Raw genomic sequence first — 22,884 nt, forward strand, 5'->3', positions numbered from 1 at the left:
GCTGAAAGGCGCTGGGGACAGTGACCCCCATTCCCACCGGACGCGGTCTGGGGGTGGGGACTGAAGCAAGGAGCAGCTACTGCAAAAAAATCGCAGTGCCATTAAATTTTGAAACAGGATTTTTTTTTTGCTTTGCAGGGTGGGGAGGATGGGGGTTGACGCTTGCTTCCTCTAAAAGGGTTATACTGCTAACGTGACACGCAAAGAACATTTTTTGGCTGACGCAGAAAGGAAAATGATAGTGGATTCTAAACTATTAGACGGCTATTAAAGCAATTAGGTTAAGACATTTGGACAGAATTGCTATTAATGAATACAGCGATGCAGGACAACGTGGAGCCAGCGGATGAGACTGGTTGTCATGCACAAACAGCTTCAGAAACAATTATAAATGATGCTGGACAGGACAGCTCGATTACGGATGTGCTTAACAAAAAAGAAAGAGAAAAACTCTGCAAACTTATTTTATTACATGAGAAGGGAGCGCACTCTGCGGGGGAAAACGTGGGGGCTTCAACTTTTCACACCCAACTACCTCAAGAGGGCGGGAGGAACGACTGATTCCTCCCCCTTCACCCCCGAGCACTCACTTGCTGCAGTTTATGATGACGTCTTCCGGCATTATCCTCTTCTTCAGCATCCCCATCTTGGGGTGGTCCCCGCGGCCACGGAACAGCCCCGGCGGCTCAGTCTTGAAGTTCCCGATCTTCTCCCGGTGTCCGTCCAACGTGCAGTAGCCAAACTCGTCTTGGATTTTTCCATTCTCCTCCTTCAGCTTCTAAACAAAAATAATTTAAAAATAAATAAATAAATGAATGAATGAATGAATGAATAATGTGCCCTTTTATTTCAGCTCTGGATCAGCAGGAGAACGCTCCCCGTAAGACGCCCCCCGGGGTGCAACCCAGATGCTTTCATCGCTTGAGGATTTCCTTTTGCTCGTCCCGAAGCTAAGCGTTCTTGAATCCCAGGCCCATTTCCTCCATGTACCCTGTTTTCTGTGAGGAATGACTTCCTCACATTACGCTTGCGGTAACTGTCTATTATATAGACTTCGGCTCATGCCTTTTCATTGGTAACTGAAGGCGAATTACATTCAGGTTATTTCCCCTGCCCCTGTGGTCTTACAATCTAAGGAGGCAATTTTCAAAGGAAACTGTAAATGCAACATACTATGAAAGCAATTTTCAAAAGCTCATTTACCTGCCTTTAAGCGCACTTAGCATGTGTAAAACCTAGTGACAATTCAATAGCATATACTGTAACAATTTTCGCTTTAAAAACTACTGCAATCTATGCCATTGAACTGGCAATAGCTTGTAGTGCGGGTAAATGGGCTTTTGAAAGTTGCTCTCATAGTATGTTATATTTACATTTTCCTTTGAAAACTGCCTCCTTATCCATTCTCTTCCATTAAATACTGAAATAATGAGCTGTGCCGATCAAATTTATAGCAAAGTGAGCAATTCTTTCAGGAGGGAAACCGGTTTCAATACCGGAATAATGACTTACGACTAAGCAATTCTCCTTCCGAGAAACATTTAAGGCTCCAATGGCAAACCATCTGTGAACAATTATATGAAAAAAAAAAAAAAAAAAGGTTCATCTCTGAAATGATGATCTATGAGCATGGAAATCTCTCTCATGGGAGAGATTCAACACTGGTCAAATCTGAACGCGAGACACTGGTGACACTGAAAACTCATGCACTTTTAAATCGCTGTGTAGTCTTCCCATCTGTCCAGTAAGTTATATTCGCGCCTACAAAGAATCCTCAGGACCAATTCAACTCAGACTTGGTTTATTTATTTATTTTAAACTTTTCTGTACAGACATTCATATCACATCGGTTTACAAGGAACTGGGATAACATAACTCGGAAAAAAGAGGCAAAGTTATAATGAACAGAGGGAGAGAGACAGTAGGAGAGACAGATATAAATTGAGATTAAAATAGTAAAGAGGTAAGGGGTGACTAGCTAGGGCATAATTAAACTAACTAGTAAGGCAAAAGGAAGTCAACTGTTAATCCAATGGTTTAATGATTTGTGCTTAACTTAGACATTTTCGTTTGTCTGTATCTTCCCGGAACTTTTTGGCCAGGTATCTGTGTTTCGATGCCATGGTGTGTCTGTTTTTATATCCCAACTGACATTTTAGATGATGACTGTTACATTTTTAGTTGAGTGTTGGACACTTATTGGAGCATGTATGATTTATTTATAAGGCAATTTCCATGCGTAAAACTGGATTGTGCAAGTGAGTAACAGTGTGCAATTAGTTCCTCTATACTCGTACTTTTACCTGCATTGTGCTGGCTCAATAAGAAATATACGAATTTCCCTCCTCCAGACAGCTAACTTCTCTTCTTAATCAGTCCTCAGGACAAAGATCTTTTAAGTTTGAAATTATTTATTGTTCAGATAATTTTCCATTACTTACAATTGTTGTATTCCAAACGCATATGCTTCTAGCAGATATCTTTGTAGCTGGAGATAGGCAGGAGAAGGGAGATGGAGTTTCTTGGGATTCAGGGTGAGAAGGCATGGGGTTCTGAAGTGATTAGTCTTTAGAATTAAAGCGGTAAGAAGGAATGTAAAAAAGCTAATTGTATTACAGAAGTCGCAGGCACTTCTAGCTTTGAGGCAGCATGGCTTAGACTGGCTAACAGTCTTGGAGAGTGACTACAGGAAACGACCCCCTTTTTTTGCTCCCCCGAACAGGACGAACAAATGATCAGAACGACGAAAAGCGTTAGTGACTTTCAAATAACGTAATACCATCCGTCTCACACCCAAAAGGTGAAGTCCTCATCCCATCGAGGGATCCCGAGCCCAATCCGGAAACACGGGCAACTCCACTAATTGGTTTACATGAAAAACTGACACCACCTTAGGAAGAAACGAAGGTACCGTACACGCAAGGACACCATATCGGATGATATCCGGAGAAACGGATCATGGCACAAAAGTGCCTGCAATTCCGAAATCCTTCTAGCCGAACAGATAGCTACCAAAAAGACAATCTTCAGAGTCAGGATCTTCAAAGATACCCGATTCAGAGGCACAAACGGCTCCTCGCAAAGGACCCGTAGCACGAGATTAAGATTATAATCTGGTCAAATGCGACACAGAGGTGGACGGAGATGTTTGACTCCTCGTAGAAAACCTTCTTATTTATCCTCATTACTTTTTAAGCATTTATGCTATAACCCAAATTGATACTCTTATGAGAGCTTAAGGTTGCTGACACTAACAACTATTCTTTATATGGATCAACATTGTGTTTTTTACAAAAGTGATTACCATGATATAACAGTATAGCTATGTTTAAACTATATTTAAACTCTACCATCTTTTTCTGCATTTGTGTGTCTTTTTCTTTTAAATCACTCATGTAATCATTGATTATGATTTTACCATTATGTATTTATGGTGTATATATGTCTATATTTGTTTACATTTGTTTAATCAACTACAGATGGTTTAGTTGGTTATATTTATTATGTCTGTTTTTATATTAGCCCCTGAAGCAGCTCAGAATTGAGCGAAACTCAGCCTGAGTCGGGCATTTATCTCAATAAAGTTCACTTGGTGTTTACCGTTCCTCTCCGTTTGGTCGCTAAAGAGATAGCAGGGCATCTCGCTTGGAGCAACGTGGTAATTTCTGGTTCTGAATACCCCCTCAAGCGCAATCGCCTCCTCTCAAAAGCCAGGCAACGAGACAAAAGCGATCCTCCCGATCGGAAATATAGCACGCTGACGTAGGAGATCCTGTAAACGTGTCAGGCATAGTGGTTCGTCCACTGCCAGCTGCACCAGATCCGTGAGCCATGGACGGCGAGGCCATTCCGGAGCCACCAGAATCACTGACCTCGTATGGCCCTCTACATGCCTGAGTACCTTTGCTATCAGCAGCCTCGGAGGAAAGACATACTCTGGTCAGCCACGGACATACGAGGGCATCGAGCCCCACCGCCCCGGACTCCCTCCGGCGGCTGAAGAACCTTTGCGTCTTGGTATTGAGACTCGTTGCCATGAGATCGAACTGCGGGGTTCCCCACCGTTCGCAGAGAAGCTCCCAGGCCCTCAGAGAATTCCCACTCCCCGGATCAAACTGCTGCCGGCTGAGTTAATCCGCCTGGACGTTGTCGACTCTTGCGACATGGGAGGCGGTGATTCCTTCGAGATGAAGCTCTGCCCACTCGAACAGCAGCTGAGCCTCCTGTGCTACCATGGGACTCTTGGTTCCCCCCTGGCGGTTGATGTAAGCCACTGTGATCGAATTGTCCAAGAAAACTCGCACCATCCGATTGCGGACCAAGGGTAGAAACTGCTCCAGAGCTCGGCGCACCGCTCTAGTCTCCAGGCGATTGATGGACCAGGTCTGTTCAGACATTGACCAAAGGCCCTGAACAGACTTGCCCAGACAAACTGTCCCCCAGCCCAGAAGACCTGTATCAGTGGTGACTACCACCCACTCTGGGACCTCGAGAGGCATCCCCTTCTCCAAATTGTTCCACATCATCCACCAGGCCAGACTGGCCCTGGCCGACCCCATCAGAGCCAGGGGCAGGAAATATTGTTGTGACAGAGGATTCTAACGGGACAACAAGGCTCTCTGCAGAGGCCTCAAATGGGCAAACGCCCCGGGCACCAGTTCCAATGTGGACGCCATCGAGTCCAGGACCTGTAAGTAATCCCAGACCTTCGGCACCTGTGCTATCTGCCCTTGAATTTTGTTCACCCTGTAGTCTGTAAAAAACACTCTGCTCTGCCGGGTGTCGAAACAGGCTCCCAAGTATTCAAGGGAATGGGAGGGGAGCAGATAATCCAGCCTAGAGATTCCAGGAGTGACCGAACTCGGTCCACGGACCGCACACATTCCTCTAGTGACTTTGCCCGTATCAGCCAATTATCCAAGAACGGGTGCACCAGCAATTCCTCCTGTCACAGCGCCGCCGCCACTACCACCATCACCTTTGTAAAGATCCATGGGGCATTGGCCAGCCCGAAAGGCAGCGCTTGAAACTGATAGTGCTGTCCCAGAACCACGAATCTGAGAAACTTCTTGTGCTCCTGATAGATGGATGATAGGCAGATAAGCCTCAGTGAGATCCATAGACGCCAAAAATTTTCCTCACCGTACCACTGCAATTACGGTGCACAACGTCTCCATCCGAAAATGGCCGCCGTTCCCGCGGTTTGCAGGAATATCTTTGCAGCCGTCTGCCGGGCCTGGAATGACCAGCTGATCTCTCCGGCGCAGAGGAGCCTTCCCTCCGTTCGAGCATCGAGAACACACTCCCTCGCGGGAGAGCAGAGAGGCAGGCTCTCCACAAGTGAGACAAAAGGCCAATAGAGGCAGAGAGGGGCAGTTCTGCCGTGTGTGAGACCGCAAGAATCGCCGGTGCCTGGCTGAGAGCAGGGAACAGAAGTTCAGCTACCCGCTCTTTCCCCCGATGGAAGGTTTTTTTTTGTTTTTTTTAAACTTGTTTGTAAAGTTGAAGAAGCAGAGGAATGAACTTCTCTGCAGCAGACCCGAGGTATGCCTCGTCTCTGGGTCTGCGTGGGGGGGAGGGACTGGACCACCAGTTTCACCCCTAGCCAGGCAGGTCACCGGGGAGGGTGCTAGGCCGAGGAGCTCAAGGGGCAAAGCCCCCCTAGGCACCCAGTAAGAGCGAGGGGCAAACACTGTTGCTCCCTACCAAAAATGAAAACAGATTTTTTTTTTTGAAAACTGAAAATAGAAATTAAGTACTTGCTTGACCCAAATAAGACAGAAAGAGGGAGAAATTAGACTTTCCCAAACAATTTAGCTGTCTAGAGGGGAGCCGCAAGGTCTACCGTGTGCATCTGCTGGAGATAGAGAAATACTGAAGGGATGCAGGGTGAGCACTGTCCTAATAGAGAAAAAACTAAAGGGTATCCTATATCTCCCTCTGCTGGACAGGAGGCTTAACCCACTGTCTGGACTGATCCGGGTACGTACAGGGAATGTGGTACCTTCAAACTCTGGTTGACTTTCTTCATGTCTAGGATAGGTCGGAACATGCCTTCCTTCTTGGGCACCACGAAATAGATGGAATATCTGCCTTGTCCCTGTTCGGACACTGGCACCGGTACAACCGCCTCGAGACTTAACAACTGCTGAAGCGTTTCCTGGACCGCTGCCCGCTTGCTTCGGAAAGACAACGCGACTCCAGAAAGACCGACCGCAATGTGCGAGAAAATTCTAAGGCATAGCCGTTTCTCACCACACTCAACACCCACCTGTCGGAAGTGATCTTGGTCCACTCCCCGTAGAACCGGGCCAGCCTGCCCCCGATTACCAGAGACAAGGAGTGGACCTGCCGGATCTCATTGTGAGGACTTATTGCCACCCGCACCCTGGGTGGAGCCGCCTCTAGATGACCTTCCAGCCCCTCGAAAGGACTGTTGCCTATGCGAGGACTGTCTTGGGGCCGAGACCGCCAAGGGCCTCGTCTGACAAAAACATCTGGACTCCCGAAAGCAAGGCCGAGAAGATAAAGGTTTCCGGCCAGACTTTCGATCCTCTGGCAGCCTATTGCCCTTTGTCTCTCCCAGTGACTTCATCAGACAATCGAGGTCCTCACCAAACAGCAGTTTCCCCTGAAAGGGCAGATTACAGAGCAGCAATTTTGATGACAGATCTGTTGACCAGCTGCGTAGCCACAAATGTCACTTGGACATCACCACCGACACCATGGCATGGACCATGGTTCTCACCAGGTCATAACAAGGCATCCATGCCATAGGCAACCCCTGCCTCCAGGCGGGCCGCCTGGACTGGGGAAAGAGTCCCTGAGGCAGACTGTTCCTGTGGCTTCTGGATCCAATATAAATAGGCCTGCTGCATCAGACTTGCACATACCACTGCCCGCAGGTCGATCCCCAGGACCTCAAAAGCTCGCTTGAGATGCACTTCCAACTTCCGATCCTGAACATCCTTCACAGTGGAAGCTCCAGCCACCGGAATAGTGATCTTCTTAGTGACTGCCGAAACTGCTGCATCCACCTTCAGGACCCTGAGAACGTCCAGATGGTCCTGCAGAAGCAGATAAAGCTTGGACATCGCTCTGCCAACTCGCAGACCCGAGTCAGGGGAATCCCACTCTCAGTTGATCAATTTCTGGATTTTCTTCGGAATTGGGAAAGCTCTGGGGGGTTTCCGTAGGCCATCCAGAACCGGATTAACCCCTTCAGCATCTGAATCCTCCAGGGTGAGCTTAATTCCCAGCTCCTCCAACACCTGAGGCATAAGCAGATGAAGCTCCTCTCTCTTGAAAAGCCGGATCACCCGCAGATCGTTGCCTTCAGCCTCCGGACCCTCCAAGGTCCCCTGTTCAGTTTTAGAGTCCCCTGGGTCTAAAGGGGGCCCCCAATCGGGTCCCCATCCTGATCGGCCTCCGAGGAGACCTCATCCTCCTGCTTAGACTCGTCCGAATCTTCCAAGTCCGATTCCAATCACGCTAGCCATCCCTCGGGAGGCAGAGTTCACAGGGGGACCTTCCCCCGCTTTGCCAAACCCATCGGGCCTTCTCTGACACCACACTTACCTGGCTGCCTAGTCAGGAAGGCCTTGTAAAAGTACGAATTTGGGCAAACCCCCCCCCCCCCCCCCCCCCCCCCCCGGGGCCCCCAAAGGGAGTTTGGGGCTGCTAGGACCCGAGACATTCGGATCTTTTTCCCCAGGTTGAAACATGGGTGACAGGAGCGGCAGGGACCCCCTGAACAGAAGCCCCCCCCCATCCAGCTCCGCTTCTGCGGCCATAGCCATTCTCCCCTGTGATCCCAGAGCCACCGCCGTGGTCCTCGAATGCCTCTGCAGCTTTGCTTGCCTGTCAGACCCCCCTCCCCCCCCCAGCACATTCCATGCAGAGGAGGTCATTCAGGCTGACCGATGGGCTACCAAAGGCCCTGCAGGTCTCTCTGAGCTGCTTGTCTGTCATAACAAGCACCAAGAAATAAAGCAAGGCAAAATAAAAATCCAAACAGGCAATCCTATGCTTGCCGCGCTTACCCGTGGCCCGGATTGCACCACACAGCAGTTGTCAAATCCTGAAGAGGGCTCACTGCCCCAAGAATTTCCCGCCAGCATGGTGAACAGGCCGCTACCGCGACTGAAAACCATGCGGGCTCATTCGGGAGTACAGCCAGCCCCCACTGGAGTGAATCTGCCCTAACCGGAACCACCATCCTCCGAATGATCCCCCGATCTGCCCACTTACTGCCCGGCCTGCACCAGATCTCGCCGAGGATTTCAGCCTGCTAGGCCGCACAGCCTGCCGCATGCTTCTACTGTAGCATTCAGCCTGCTAGGCCGCACAGCCTGCCGCATGCTTCTGCTGTAGCATTCAGCCTGCTAGGCCGCACAGCCTGCCGCATGCTTCTGCTATAGCATTCAGCCTGCTAGGCCGCACAACCTGCCGCATGCTTCTGCTGTAGCATTCAGCCTGCTAGGCCGCACAGCCTGCCGCATGCTTCTGCTGTAGCATTCAGCCTGCTAGGCCGCACAGCCTGCCGTATGCTTCTGCTATAGCATTCAGCCTGCTAGGCCGCACAGCCTGCCGCATGCTTCTGCTGTAGCATTCAGCCTGCTAGGCCACACAGCCTGCCACATGCTTTTGCAAAAGCAGACAGCTGCTGGTGACTTTTTTTTTTTTTTTACAACAAAGATTTAGAGGCCCAGACACACAGGAAAGCACAAAAATAAAAGTAAGGGTACTTCCTTGTCCTGGGCAGGCGGAGGGGCTTCGGGCCCACAGAGGGAACCAGACCACTGGCTGTCAGGGGTCCCGGAGTTGCAGGCTGAAGCTGGCCAGGGGCATCCAACCCCCCGTTCGCCCGGCTCAACCAGAGGGATGACCCTTCTGCAGGAGGCCTGTCACCTCGGGGAGTAATTTTCCTTAAAATACCCAGTCAGTCGGTACTGCAGGATTAGCACCTCTACCATCTGCTTTAGGTAAAGAAATACTGAGGCACTCTCGTATATGTGGCACTCTCGTATATGTGGCAATGCCCAAAGTTTTGTTCTGTACCTCCATCTGCTGGTAGGGATGAATAAAACCCGCTTGTCTGGACTGATCTGGGTATGTTCAGGAACAGCCTCTGCCATCTGCTGGAGACAGAGAAATACTGAGGAAGTGCAGGTGGCACGGTTGCTTAGATACGGTGTCAGCGAGGTTTTTTTTCTCTCTGTCTCCATCTGCTGATAGGGGGAGATGAACCCAGGTATCTGGACTGATCCGGATACGTACAGGGAAAGATCCGATCGCCGCTCTTACAGTGCCCACTTCACCAAGGGGAAGTTCTGGGAGTGGCTGCCTTCTACCCATGCCACTCACGGCAAGAGACCGCTATATATGCAGCCGATAAAAGGAAGGGACGTGACGGAAAACTAAGAACACGCTGGAGGCTGTGAAAGACTAACAGCTCCTGAGGTAGAAAAAATTAAAAAAGCAAAATGCCCTGCAAAAGCAAATTTAAAATCCTAGCACACAGCAAGCAAAATATGAAGAGACATCCTGACCCCCATGCACCCAAACTTCTGTGGCATCCCAAGGCCAAGTCCAAACCTGTTTCTCTTCTTTCGGCAATGCTTTTCTTGCTTCATTTTTATCCACAAAATATTTGTGGATCTCAGAAAAGCCACACTTATGCAGGTGCTTGATTTTTTTGCGCTCTTCTTCCGTCATTACCTGTGGATAAAAAAAAAAGCAGAGGACTCTCAGAAATGCGCGCTAAGTTAAAATAAGAAAGCTCCGGCAGAGGTGCATCCGAATCACACTGGGATCAGAATGGATCAGCACAACAGACACAATGATCCTTTTGAAACCTGCACGCTGAGCCACTGCTCCAAGGAGACACCCTCGTTAGCTGGCCTCGTTTTATCTCGGTAATGGAACAAAAAAAAAAAAAACCCATAAGGAAAAGGGATACACAGAGCGAGACCTCAGAAGAAAACAAACAACTCATACCTGTGGTAATTTCATGAGCCAGCCTGCTGATGGGATGTCTTACTGAAAATGCCCCCCATACTTCCATGGGGCTGACTACTGCTGTCAGAAATACACAGTAAGCTTTCCATTAAAAAAAAAAAAAAACACACACAAAACCCATGGAAAGCTGTATTTTTATATTTTTTCATTGGTTCTTCTACACCGCACAGATACCAGATCTGACCGGAGCGGCGTACAACAGAGCTTTATAGGACTCGTAAGCTCTCTATTTACTCTATGGGAAAAGCAGCTGAGGGGAGAGTCGCTCTAACCAGCGGTTCCCACATTCCTTGAAATGTACTGCCGCTTGCAGCCGTGTCCTGTCGGTCTCTCCCGTTTTGTTTTTTTTTTTTGCCAGCGGCATCAAAACGTCTTCTGGCAGGGCCGGGAATGGGGTGCAGAGTCTCTCTCTCTGTGGGCTGGCTAGGCTAAGGGCAAGGGCCAGAACGGTAGTCCTAAGTCAGGAATCCACACCCGAACCCCCTCCAACGTGTCCAAGTGCATGGCATTATCCAATCCTAAAACAGAAGGGCGTTTTTTTGGGTTTTTTTTTAAACACTGTAAGCATCCTCCCTTTCTTGATCTATTTAAATAAAAACATGCAGCTTCCCAATTTTCTAGAGAAGAGCTACAAAACGACTGCACTTTCCTCTACTGAACTCCCCCCTACCAGCCAACATGCGCTTGGTGCACCAGGCTTCTGTCTAGAGACACAAGCTGTGCCTCCACCAGCACTGCCGGTAATGCAAGGAGGGAGAAGGGAGCTTCAACTGGAAGTCCCTGAAGCAGACATCCGAAATGTGATATCATGTCGGGTGCGATAAACATTTGTTTGGGGGAAGTATATTTTTTTTAGAAGCATTAAAAAAAAAAAAATCATTTAAAAAGGACTTGTTTCCTAAGGATTTATGATTCTAAGTGGTGAAAATACTGAATAAGAATCTCAGTATCCGCAGGGCACTATGATGGTCCATCCTGGTTAAATCTAAAGGTTTCTCTCATTATTTGATATTTAATGGATTTTGTTTGCAACATTTTTCTTCTTCACAATTTGTCTCATTTGGACATTATTGGTCTTTTTTTCCTTTTTTCATTGACATTTGTTCAATCCATCCATACAAAAGGGGAGCAACATTTAAGAAAAAAAAATGGAGCAATTACTACGTTCCTGATAATTTCCTTTTCTTTAGTGAAGGGTAAGTCAATCCCAACGAGTGGATTATGCACAGTTATCAGCAGATGGAGATGGAGCAAACCTGACATGGAGGAAACCACAAGGAGGGACTGGATGGACACTTTCCAGTACCTCCCAGGACAACAGGACCACCATCCGGTAGCCAAGGACGGGGAAGGTAGATTCACCTACCTTCATTAAAGAAAAGAAAATTAACAGGTATGTAGTAATTTCACCTCTCTTAGCATTCAGATAGGTGGATCCACGACCAGTGGGATGTACCAAAGCTACTCCTTTACAGGATGGGAGGCTGCCCACAGTCCGATCAATACCGTATGTGCAAAGGCTGCATCCTCCCTGGCCTGCACATCCAGGCAGTAATGTCTGGAAAAGGTATGTAAGGAGTACGAAGTTGCAGCTCGGCAAATCTTGACGGGAGACATCAATCTAATCTATGTCCATGACACTGCCAGAGCCCTAGTGGAATGAGCCCTAACCTGACTAGGCAACGGCTGCTCAGCATCCACATACACAGCCGTGACTAGCTCTCTAATCCAGCGGGCTATTGTAGCCCGCAATGCCAGCCCACCCTGTTTACTCCCACCATGGAGGATAAACAGCTGGTCCGTCTTCCTGAGAGGTTCAGAAACCTCTAAATACCTCAAGATATGCCTCTTGACATCCAAGGACTGTAACAGCTGATATTCATCCACAGCCCTCTCCCTGTCCAGAGTCAGCAGGAAACTTGATTGATAAATCAGAGACCACTTTGGCAGAAAGGACAGAAAAGGATGCAACTATATCGCCCCTGGAGTCACTTGCAGAAACTGTTCTCAGCAAGACAAGGCCTGCAGTTCGGAGACTCTATGAGCAGAGCAAATTACCACAAGACATACTGTTTTCAATGTAAGTAACCTCAAGGAAAGGCTATGCAGCAGTCGAAAGGTGGCACCCACCAGGAAATCCAAAACAAGATTAAGACTCCACAAGGGTACTGCAAACAGGGGAGGAAGAAGATGCTTCACCCTTTTTAAGAAACCAGCCACATCTGGATGAGCTGACAACCATTCACCTGTCCTTAGAAAAAGGCAAGAGCTTATACCTTCAATGAATTAAGGGCCAATCCTTCTCTCAAGCCATCCTGCAAAAATTCCAAAATGAGCAGGATCTTAACTGAACAAGAGAGAACTCCTCCATCCTCACGCCAAGCCTTAAACACTCGCCAAACTCGCACATAGGCTAAGGAAGAGGAGAACTTTCTCGCTTGTAGCAAGAGGGCATTCACCGCAGTGGAATATCCGAGCCCTCTCAAGGGCCATTCTGTAAGACAAAATCAAGTCAGCTTCTTTGTGAAGAAAAGGCCCCTGCCATAGCAGATCCCTGTGAACCAGTAATCTGATAGAAGGGTCCACCAGGAGCCTTCGCAAATCTGCATACCACAGACTCATAGGCCATCTGGTACCATCAGAAGCACCATCCCTGTTTGACTCTGAATGACTAACTCTGAATGACTCTGAATCATTCTGCCCAACATGGGCCACGGGAGAAAGGCATATAGGAGCTTGCCCAACGGCCACTCCTGCAAGAGGGCATCAATGCCTAAGGACTTTTGATCTCTCCTGTGACTGAAGAAGCGAGGAACCTTCACATTGTGAGATGTTGCCAGCAGGACTAGAAACAGGAGACCCCAGTGGTCCACTATAAGCTAGAAAGCTCGTTTGACAATTCCTATTCTCCTGCGTCCAGACTGCCTGCTGAGAAAGTCAGCTCTTGCATTGTGGGAGGCTGATATCACCTGAAGATACACTTCCACCCATTCCATGGAGATGGGCTATTTCCTGCGACACTTGCTGGCTCTTGGTTCCTCCTTGGCAATTGATGTAAGCCATTGCCATTGCACTGTCTGACATTATCCAGACCACTCAACCCTGCAATCTGTCAACAAATCGTACACGTCAACCGGATGGCCCAGGCTTCCAGCCGATTGATGCTCCAGAGAGACTATTCTGTACTCCAGCGCCCCTGCACCGTCAACTTCTGACAATGGGCCCCCCAACCCTGGAGGCTTGCATCTATCGTGAGTACTAACCAGTCCAGTGATCGTAAGGATACGCTCTTCCTTAGATGGTCTGCATGCAACCACCACTGCATCTGTATGCTGATTTCCACCAGCAGGTGAAGCCGTATCCAACAGTCTTGAGACTGTGGACTCCAATGAGACAGAGTGCGCTGGAGAGTGCACATGAACCCTTGCCCACTGAACCACCTCTAGGGTGGCCACCATCAACCCGAGCACCTGTAGATAAGACCACACTGACAGGTGTATTGTTTCTGTCAATATTAGCACCTGCGCTGCCAGCTTCTGAATGTATCCCTCTGGCAGGAACACCCTACCTTGCTTCATGTCGAACCGAACACAGATACTCCAGTATCTGGGATGGCTATAGATTGCTCTTGGCCAAGTTCACCGTCCAACCTAGTTTCTGTAGCAAGATCACCTTGTGTGAGACCTGAAGGCTCTATTCCAGACTCTTGGCCTGAATCAGCTGATCATTTAAGTATGGGTGAACCAGAATGTCATCCTCTCTCAACACTGCTGCAAACACCACCATAACTTTGGAAAAGGTTCTGGGTACAGTGGCCAACCCAAAAGGCAGCGCTCAAAACTGATGTCGCCCCAAAACAGCGAAATGCAGAAACCATTGATGCTCCAAGCAGATGGGAATATGAATGTATTCCTCTGACAAATCCAGAGACGTCAAACTCCCTCAACTGTACTGCCATTATCACTGAGCATAAGGTTTCCATGTGAAAACGATGCACCCGCAAATGACTCCCTTGAGATCTAGGACGGGCAAAAGGAGCCCTCCTTCCTAGGCACAACGAAATAAATGGAATATATATTCTTGAGACCTGGGCGCTGGAACTACAGCCCGCAGGCTGAGGAGCCTTGACAATGTATACCCCACTGCTTGTCTCTTCTGTGGAGATGCAGGGAGACACCATGAAGTCATCCTGAGGGACTCTGAGAAACTCAAGCGCGTAACCATCTCTTATCACCTCCAGAACCCATTGGGTCTGACGTGATCTTGATCCACCTCCAATAAAAAAAAAAAAAAAAGAGACGCGACCCCCTAATCTTTTCCCAGGGGGCACCACTACCCGAATTTATGCCCCTTCTGGGCTGCCTGAGATGAAAGGACTGAGACCTACCCAAAGCCCGAGTCCTCTGGGAAGCTGCTCCTCTATACGGTTGAAAAAGTGTCTGAAACCCCTAGCATGACCTTTCATGCAGAAGGAGGGCGGCATCTGTTTCTTATACTTTGGTGCTGGAGAATACTGGCGGACTAATGTCAGTGTAAGGGTATATATATATACCATGACGTTGGCTTTGCTCCATCTCCATCTGCTGGTAAAAGTGCATAACCCACTGGTCAAGGATCCACCTAGCCGAATGCAAAGAAATTCAATATTACCATGTGAATACCAAGTTCCTTAATTTAAGTAGAAAGCCACTGTAAAATATTTGCAAACAATTTAGAAAACCTACCAATACCGAGATAACAAAAGCAGAAATAAATCTGGCTTCATCTCCACAGCCCTACTTTGTATCAGTGACCGCTACACGGAAAGCTGATGCAAACATGCTCTGGGGAACTTTGGACATACCTCTCGCCAGTCATGGAAGAAATTCTTTTGAAAAATCTCCTTGGTGGTGTACTCATGATCCAACATTTTGCCATAAAAGGTGGCAACTTCCTCCGTTGCTGGACTCAGCTTCATGGGCTCTCCTGCATAAACAGAGTTAAGTTCTTCTCAGGGCTGCGCATTATAAAATACGACCCTCCCCCAGCGGCAGAATCAGATTCAGAGCTGTTGGGGCTTTAGTAGCCGCAGACTCTTTTTTTTCTCTTGGAGGGAGGGAGGGAGGGAGGGAGAGGCAATTAGAATGCAAAGAGCAATAACTTGAGGGCACTGTTAAGGGGAAGAAAGGTGTTGCCCGACTTGACATTTAAACTCTTTATACAGGGCCCTCTGCTCACAGACAGCGAATTTCAGTTATTACAAACTCGTTTTATGCATCTCAGAAGAGTAACTCTGCCAGGATTTGAACCTGGAACCGTAAGACCTTATACAGCCTTCATACCAAGTCGTGAAAATAGGAAAACTCTGAAAGACAGTCAAGTAAAAAGTTAACGCGTTTTCCCATTGCCATTTTGTGAGTCGCTGGACCTCCTGGGGGCAATTTTCAAAATGCGTGCACTGGGACAAAAATGTCTGTGGACTGTGCAGGGACTACCAGAACCGCCCACATACGGGAAGGGCAGAAGAGCGTCCGAAGACACTGACGGACACACAACGCTGCGGCAAAGAACGAGCGAGACAGAAAAAGCAAGGAAGCAAGTATGAATGGAAAGAGGAAGGGGAGAGGGAATGAGAGAAAAATGGGAAAAACAAGGAGGGAGAGAGACTGGTGGGGAAAAGTGTTACTCAAGGGGAAGAGAGAGACTGGACAGGGAAAAATAGGGGAGTAGAGACGGAGACCAGGTCATCATAAACTTATTTAAAAAAACAGTTACCCAGTGCCCATGTAACCTGTCAACTGAATTTTCTAACTCTCTCTCTACTTCCTTATGCCATATCATAAAAAGCAAATACCAAAAATATCAGAACATTACTCACAAAACCCTCTGATTTTGCACTGTAAATGAATACAAAAACCTTCATGATTAAAGGTGAAATATCCTGTACCTCTGGATATGACAACTACAGAGCAATCCATCTGAGAAAACTGAAAGAAGCGTCGTCCTAAAGGTACTCACCAGCATAGTAGAACTTGACATCATCTGGGAGAAGCTCATAGTGGGGAGCAAAGTACGGCCCCTTGTGTTCCAGAAACTTCCATTTCACACCATCCTCGTAATTCTCTTCTTCCCACCTAAAAGGTGAGCAGGGAACAGCGTTAGGAGCCCGGGATAACAGAAAGGACGCGGTCCCTTGTCCTCCTACACAGATATGCCCCCTAAGCAATGTCGCCATACACGGTACTTGGACTGATCGCGCAGCTCGGGCCGCAGGGCTCGCGAGCTACAACGCATCGAGGCTTGAAACAACAAGGCAAGCAGGCTTTTAGGGGCACATGAAAGCCAGCCGTTCTGGTAACCCCCCTGCTGGCCACAGAGTCGCTGGTCCTTCAGACTTTAATGCAGCCCTCTGAGCCGGGCTAGTGGCTCCCTAATTCCACTATGAAGAGATAATGGAGCGTGGTCAAAATGCTGGGACAAGATACGCAAAGCTCCGACTGTCTCAGGTCAGCAGCAGAGTAGTTAGGATTTTTGTATTACTGAAAAGAGAGATACTAAGAAAAAGGTTTTGAAGGAGAAGAGGGGAAAGAGAGATTTGGCATGGAGAGTTAATACTTTTACCAGTAATCACTTCTGAAAAACTGCTCCATTGAGGCCACCAAGCATTAGCCTCCTGCTCTGATTTTGGTCTTGCTTTGCATACAGTCACCAGTGATTTCAGAGACACAGGGAAGAAAAATAGTTATATCAACACAAGTTTGAAACATATGAGTGACAGCGCCCATCATGGCTTCAATCTTGTCTAATGAGCATCATTCATGAACATTTCTAATTTAATTACCCTTCAACAATTAATGCATCTTGCATTCCACTTACCTTGTGCTTGAGCTAGTAAAAGAAATCAGCAAAATGCTAGCACTGAACTTTAAAAAAAAAAAAATACTATACTAGTAAATGTAATCAATAGGGAAGGGATATTTGCAAGAGAGGGGGAATGGGGAAAAGCTGCAGCTAAGTAGTAGATTTGTGAAGAGATGCAAAAAAAGCCCAAAAACAAACAAAACAAAAACAAAAAACAACCACAAAGCGAGGTGGGAACATTTTGCGATACCTAGTTTGCTGTATTGGTACACAAATTTGCATAAGGTTATGACAATGTTTGTTATGCGATTTGCTGCTTATGAAATCTTAAGTAAACTAGGTTAAAAATGAAGTCAGATTGCCCACAGGCACTAACCCACGGTTATCAAGTAATGGCAGGGCATATTTAAAATGTGAACAGACTACCCTAAGATTTCCTCTGCTCTGAACCAACATTATTTCCCTACAGGAAACCAAGATAAAAGGAACAGATTCCAAGTATCAGGAGCACATGGAAAGTGTGAGCCAATAGTCACCAAGAGGTATCTGTGGCAGACATATAAAATAAATTGGGTGGATGGGTTAAGTTATTCTGGGTATGTGGGGGAGGAGCAGAGACAGCCATGGTTATTTTAATGAGATCAGTTTCCCTGTAAGAAACTAGCGAAAAAAATATAAGTAGTCTGGAGCACCATCAAGATTAGTGAATCTTGTAACAATCCCCATCTTCCTCAGATATAGACTTCTAATACGTGCCTAATTCTGTTTGACGCCTTGAAGACTGAAGCTACAGCTCACAAGGTTCAGTTTGAAGAAACGTCACCAAAACAGCTCAGCGTCTGTAAAATAAGCCCAATGTAATGGGACCTAAAGAATGTAAGCCCTGCACAAGAAGCGAGATACAGAGGCTAGAAACATATGCATAATGCACAAGCAAGCAAGCAAGCATCCATCAGGGGAAAGGAATTTCCAACACAAAGATGTCAATCAGGCCAACGTGAAAAGGTCCATGAAGCTATTAACCCATTTGAGATTACTTGAAATTAAAAATAGTCTACATGTTGCCATATCATATAAGCAAGACAGTTTCAAGTTAAAACAATTAAAATATCTTACAAAGAGAGTACAAACAAGCTCAATAAATAAAATATAAAAATAAAATATAAATATCCTACCAATAAACAAATCAAACAACAAAAAATGGTTATCAAAGTTTTCAACATTCTGCAGGTTTTCCGACACTTTGAATTAGCCTAATAGGTTAATTACTCGACAATGGACATTTTTGTACATACCGCTAGCAGACTATTCTTCAAAGGTTTGTTTAATTAGCTAAGTTTCTAGCAATGTTTTCAAGGCTGTTAGGTTTTCCATACTACAAAGTTGTTCAGGCATAGTATTCCATAACCATGGACCTGCCACAGAAATTGCTCTATCACATACTTCTACCAGATGTGCCTATTAAATACTGGGAACCACCAAAAAACTATGGTTTGTGAAACATAGACAACATACGTACCATCTTCTACCAGACTAGGTGCCTCAGCCATGTCTGTGGCCCCATGGAGGTCTTCTACAGTTTCAGGCAGAAGAGTGGCCCTGATCAGTTCTCCTCCAGTGGCATCTACTTCACGGGTGCACAGTGGATCTACTCCTATCTGTTGCTTGTATCTCCAGATCTTGGCCATCTTGTCCTTGACCATTTTCCAAGTAACACACCTGCAGTGTGTTAAGCCCCTCCCTCTGGATCCAAAGCAATTCCAGCACAGCCTCCAGCAGCATACTCTTCAAAAGACCTGGACTGGAACTTCCTGTAAATCTGGACTTCCTTTATAGGTCCCCTAGCCAGGACTTCCTGTGGTGCTGGCTGATGACATCACATCCTCCATGAATATATAAGGAACTCTTTTGCAACCAGCCAGTGCCTCAGCAACAGGTCTCCTGTGCCCTTGCATTCCAGTGTGTGGCGCTTGCCTTGTCCTGTTTTGATTCCTTGTGTTGTTCTACCTCCTCTGTTCCTTGCCTGTCTGCCTTTGTTCCTGGTCCTGCTTGTTTCCTTCTTTACTGATTGTCTGTCCTCTGCCTTGGACTGAATACCTGGATCCTGACCTGGCCCCTGACCTCTGGCCTGTTACCTGTTCTGCTGTCTGCCTTGACCTCTGGCCTATTATCTTTTCTGCTGTCTGCTGCCTGCCATGACTCTTGCTCAGCATAACCCTAGGAACCAAACTAAGTCCAACTGACAGCCAGAACCCAAGAGCTCAACATGTGGGGGGAGGTGGCTGGTATAGGTGAAGCTCCAGCTGGTCCAAGCCATGGGCTTCTTTGCCAGCATAGACTTTGCTAGCTCACTTATTAGGTGGCACTAACCACACTGCAGCCACAAGGGTCCATGTCCTTTAACAGTCTTATAGGTTGCTGAAGCCATGGACCCAGTGGTCCTGTCTGCTCTGCAGGTCATCCCTGGCATAGCCCAATGCATACAGCAGTAGCAAAATGTCCTAGATCAGGTGACTGGGGTACTAGACTGCTTGGTGATCCATCTTGATGCCTTGCCTCTCCCACAGTCATCTCCAGCTCTGGTGCCACCAACACCCAGACTGGTATCCACAGCTTCCTCCCTCACCTTGATTCCATGGGAAGCTGCCGGAGTAGAGAAGATTTATCAAGCAATGTTGGATGCATTTTGACCTGCAGACTTCTCTTCCCATCCAACAAAATCAAGGTGACATACATCCTGTTACAGCTAAGAAGTTCTGCTCTGGCCTTGGTGTTTCCCCTGTAGGAGAGAGAGGACCTCATACTTGCTAACCTTGACCAGTTCCTTGCTGAGTTCTGCCTGATATTTGATGAACCTGGATGCTCGTCTCTGCTGCAGCGGACCTCCTACAGATCCATCAAGGTTCCAGATCTGTGGGGGGAGTACACTGTGTGCTTCAGAACTCTTACCTCAGAGCTCCAATGGAGGGAAGATAGTCTGACTGTAATAGCCTCCAAGATGCCTTGCCAGAGTATTAATAACGAGTTTGAGAGGAGTGGAGGAGTAGCCTAGTAGTTAGAGCTGTGGGCTACGAACCAGGAGACCAGGGTTCAAGTCCCACTGTCATTCCTTTACCCTCCATTGCCTCAGGTACAAACTTAGATTGTAAGCCCCCTGGGGATAGGGAAATACCTATAGTACCTGAATGTAAGCCACTTTGAAGCGCTGAAAAAAGTGTGAAAAGCAGAATTAAAAAAAAAAAATGTGTGACCTCCCAGCAAACCTGAAAAAAACAAACTATCCACGCTTGGATCTGTGGTTCGGTTTGTTGAGCACCCCAAGGATCTCTAAATTTCTCTGTAATGCCTAATCATCCCCAAAACAAAAAGGGCTACCACCATCACCGAAGAGCTTATGCAGGTCAAGTTGTCAGCTCTCACCAGAGGAGAATCAAAGACTAGGTCGACTGAACCTCTGCCTGTACTGTGGAACTCCAGAGCACTTCACATCTAGCTGCCTGGTGAAGTCTCGAAATACCAAGACCTAGGGCTGGTGAAGGAGGCCATATTAATTCCTCTCCACAGATGGAAGAGGGATCCAATATTTGGCTGAAAACCTCCCTGGATTCTGGGGCCACTAGGAGTTTTATCACCAAGGAACTCATGTCAGTACCGTACCCCCACTAATTCTTTGGACATCACTTTCTCTGTATCTACGGTCACTGGAGAGAGACTCTAACCAGCTGTGTCACCCACTCCACAGCACTCCTTCTGATGCAAACTGGCCTGCTCCATCAGGAGCAAATTTGTTTATATCCTTCCTGGGATGATCAACCAAATCATTCTGAGCCTTCCATGGATGAGACAGCATCACTCTACCATTGACTGGTGTTGTGGCTCCCTGGAGATGGGAGCCCTTCCTGCCAGTTGAGCTGTCTCATGTGGGTTCTACCCAAGAGAATTCTTGACCAAAGTGACAGTTGCCCAGATGCCTAGCTTATCCGAACAATATGCACCCAGACCAAGCAAGACCGTTCATTGGGGAGGCAGATGCATCTGCCTTGAGAATGGGTACTGTCCTCCTACAGCATTAATCATGATACTCATGACCTGCTTATTTCTCTAGGAAATTCTCCCCAGCAGAGAAAAATTACACTATGGGGAACATGAGCTGCTTGAGGTCAAATTGGAGCTGGAGGAATGGCAGCACTTGCTGGAAGGAGCCAAGCATCCCGTAACCATTTATACGGACCATAAGAACCTTGAACACTTGGCCAAGCGCAGAGATTGAATGCCAGACAAGCCTCCTGGTCCCTGTTTTGTTTTTTTTTATTAACAGATTTAACTTTGAGCTGTACTACAGACATACTGACAAGAACCGTCGAGCTGACGCATTATCCCAATCCTTCAATACAGAAGGTATACTAGAGCCGCTTCAGCCCATCCTTGACCCAGCCAAGACTGTACTCATGGCCACCTTCATGGTTTCCTCCTGGTAAGATCGTGGTTCTCTGACATTTTTGACAAAAAGTTCTAGAATGGGCCCATGACTTCTATCTCTTAGGACATCCTGGCATCACCCGCACCCTAGAACTCATCATGCGCCATTATTGTTTGCCTCGCATGAAGAATGACATTCAACTTTATGTAGGCTCCTGCCCTACTTGTGCCATGCAGAAGAGTGTTAAAGCCCGATTATGGGGGCTCTTACAGCCAATGCCAGCTTCCACAGAACCCTGGACCCATGTAGCCACAGATTTATCTGCAATATACCTCCTTCAAATGGCCACACTACCATATGGGTGGTTGTGTATAGGTTTTAAAAAATGGCACACTATTTCTCTCTCTGGACTCCTGCCTGCACCTGAACTTGCTCAACTTTTCACTCAGCACATATTCAAAATCCATGGGATTTCATCTCCTGATTCTTTCAGATCGGGGGGTCCAATTCACTGCAAAGTACTGGAGAGGTCTATGCCAGGAATTCAGACTTGTCGTGGACTTCACCTCCGCCTACCACCCTCAGAGAAATGGCCAGACTGGAGTGAGTCAACCAAAGTCTCAAAGCTTTTCTGCGTGCATATGTAAATCAGACAAGACAACTGGACCTCCTTGCTTCCATGGGCCGAATTTGCCCTTAACCACGTCAACAGTGCTACTGAAACATCACCATTTTACATCATCTATGGACTCTATCCATGGACTCCACACTTCTATGCTTGAGACCTGCCTAGCTGCCACCCTGTTAGGATAAGAACTCCAGGATCCATGGGTAAAGACTCGCCAACTCATTGATCAAGCTGCAAGGCATGCTAAAGCCCAAGCAGATAAACTGCACCCTGTGCCCACTCTCCAGCCTGGTACTTTGTATGGCTCAGTACCAAAAATCTGAGACTTAAAATGCCATCTGCAAAATTTGTGCTCCAATTTATGGGGCCTTTTCCCATTGAGCAGCAGCTGGGCCCAGCCGCTTATAAACTCAAGTTTCCTGCTTCTCCACGAATGCATGATGTCTAACATCTCCTTGTTAAAGCCTGCCATCCTGCCTGGCCCGGAAGTACACCACTCCAAATGCCTGAACTTACTCTGGAAGAGGACACCCAGTTTGAAGTAGAATTCTTGATTCTTGCAAGGTGCAAAACAAATTGTAGTATCTCAATGCATGGAAGAACTATGGCCCTGAGGAGAATTCATGGGAACCTACCACCAATCTGCAGGTTCCACAGCTAGGGGTGAAATTCCACTGCAGGTTCCTCTGGAAGTCCAGACCCCGAAGACTGGGGAGAAGGCTTTGGAGGAATGGTATTAAGCCCCTCGCCTCTGATCCAAAGCGACTCCGGCATAGCTTCCAGCAGCATGCTGTTCAAAGGACCCGGGATAGAACTGCCTGTAAATTTGGATTTCCTTTATAGTTCCCCCAAACCGGGACTTCCTGAGGCACTGGCTGATGGCATTATATCCTCTAGGAGTATATAAGGTACTCTTTCGTATCCAGCCACTGCCTCAGCAATAGGTCTCCTGTTGCCCATGTGTTCCAGTGCATAT

General features: G+C 47.3%; 1 protein-coding gene across 3 annotated transcripts in view; it reads right to left on the reverse strand.

Moving 5' to 3' along the window:
* The window catches only part of TOP1MT (DNA topoisomerase I mitochondrial), a 100,591-nt gene that overhangs the window by 58,331 nt on the left and 19,376 nt on the right, over nucleotides 1-22,884 (reverse strand). For all 3 annotated transcript variants that reach the window (XM_029592171.1, XM_029592172.1, XM_029592173.1), the window contains exons 2-5: nucleotides 16,018-16,133; nucleotides 14,864-14,985; nucleotides 9,598-9,720; nucleotides 591-778 (exon numbers count right to left, since the gene is read on the reverse strand). In XM_029592171.1, the coding sequence (XP_029448031.1) occupies nucleotides 591-778; nucleotides 9,598-9,720; nucleotides 14,864-14,985; nucleotides 16,018-16,133 (549 nt within the window). The remainder of the gene's footprint in view (nucleotides 1-590; nucleotides 779-9,597; nucleotides 9,721-14,863; nucleotides 14,986-16,017; nucleotides 16,134-22,884) is intronic.

Source organism: Rhinatrema bivittatum, chromosome 2 (genome assembly GCF_901001135.1).
Source record: "Rhinatrema bivittatum chromosome 2, aRhiBiv1.1, whole genome shotgun sequence".
In the NCBI taxonomy this organism is placed as follows: Eukaryota; Metazoa; Chordata; class Amphibia; order Gymnophiona; family Rhinatrematidae; genus Rhinatrema; species Rhinatrema bivittatum.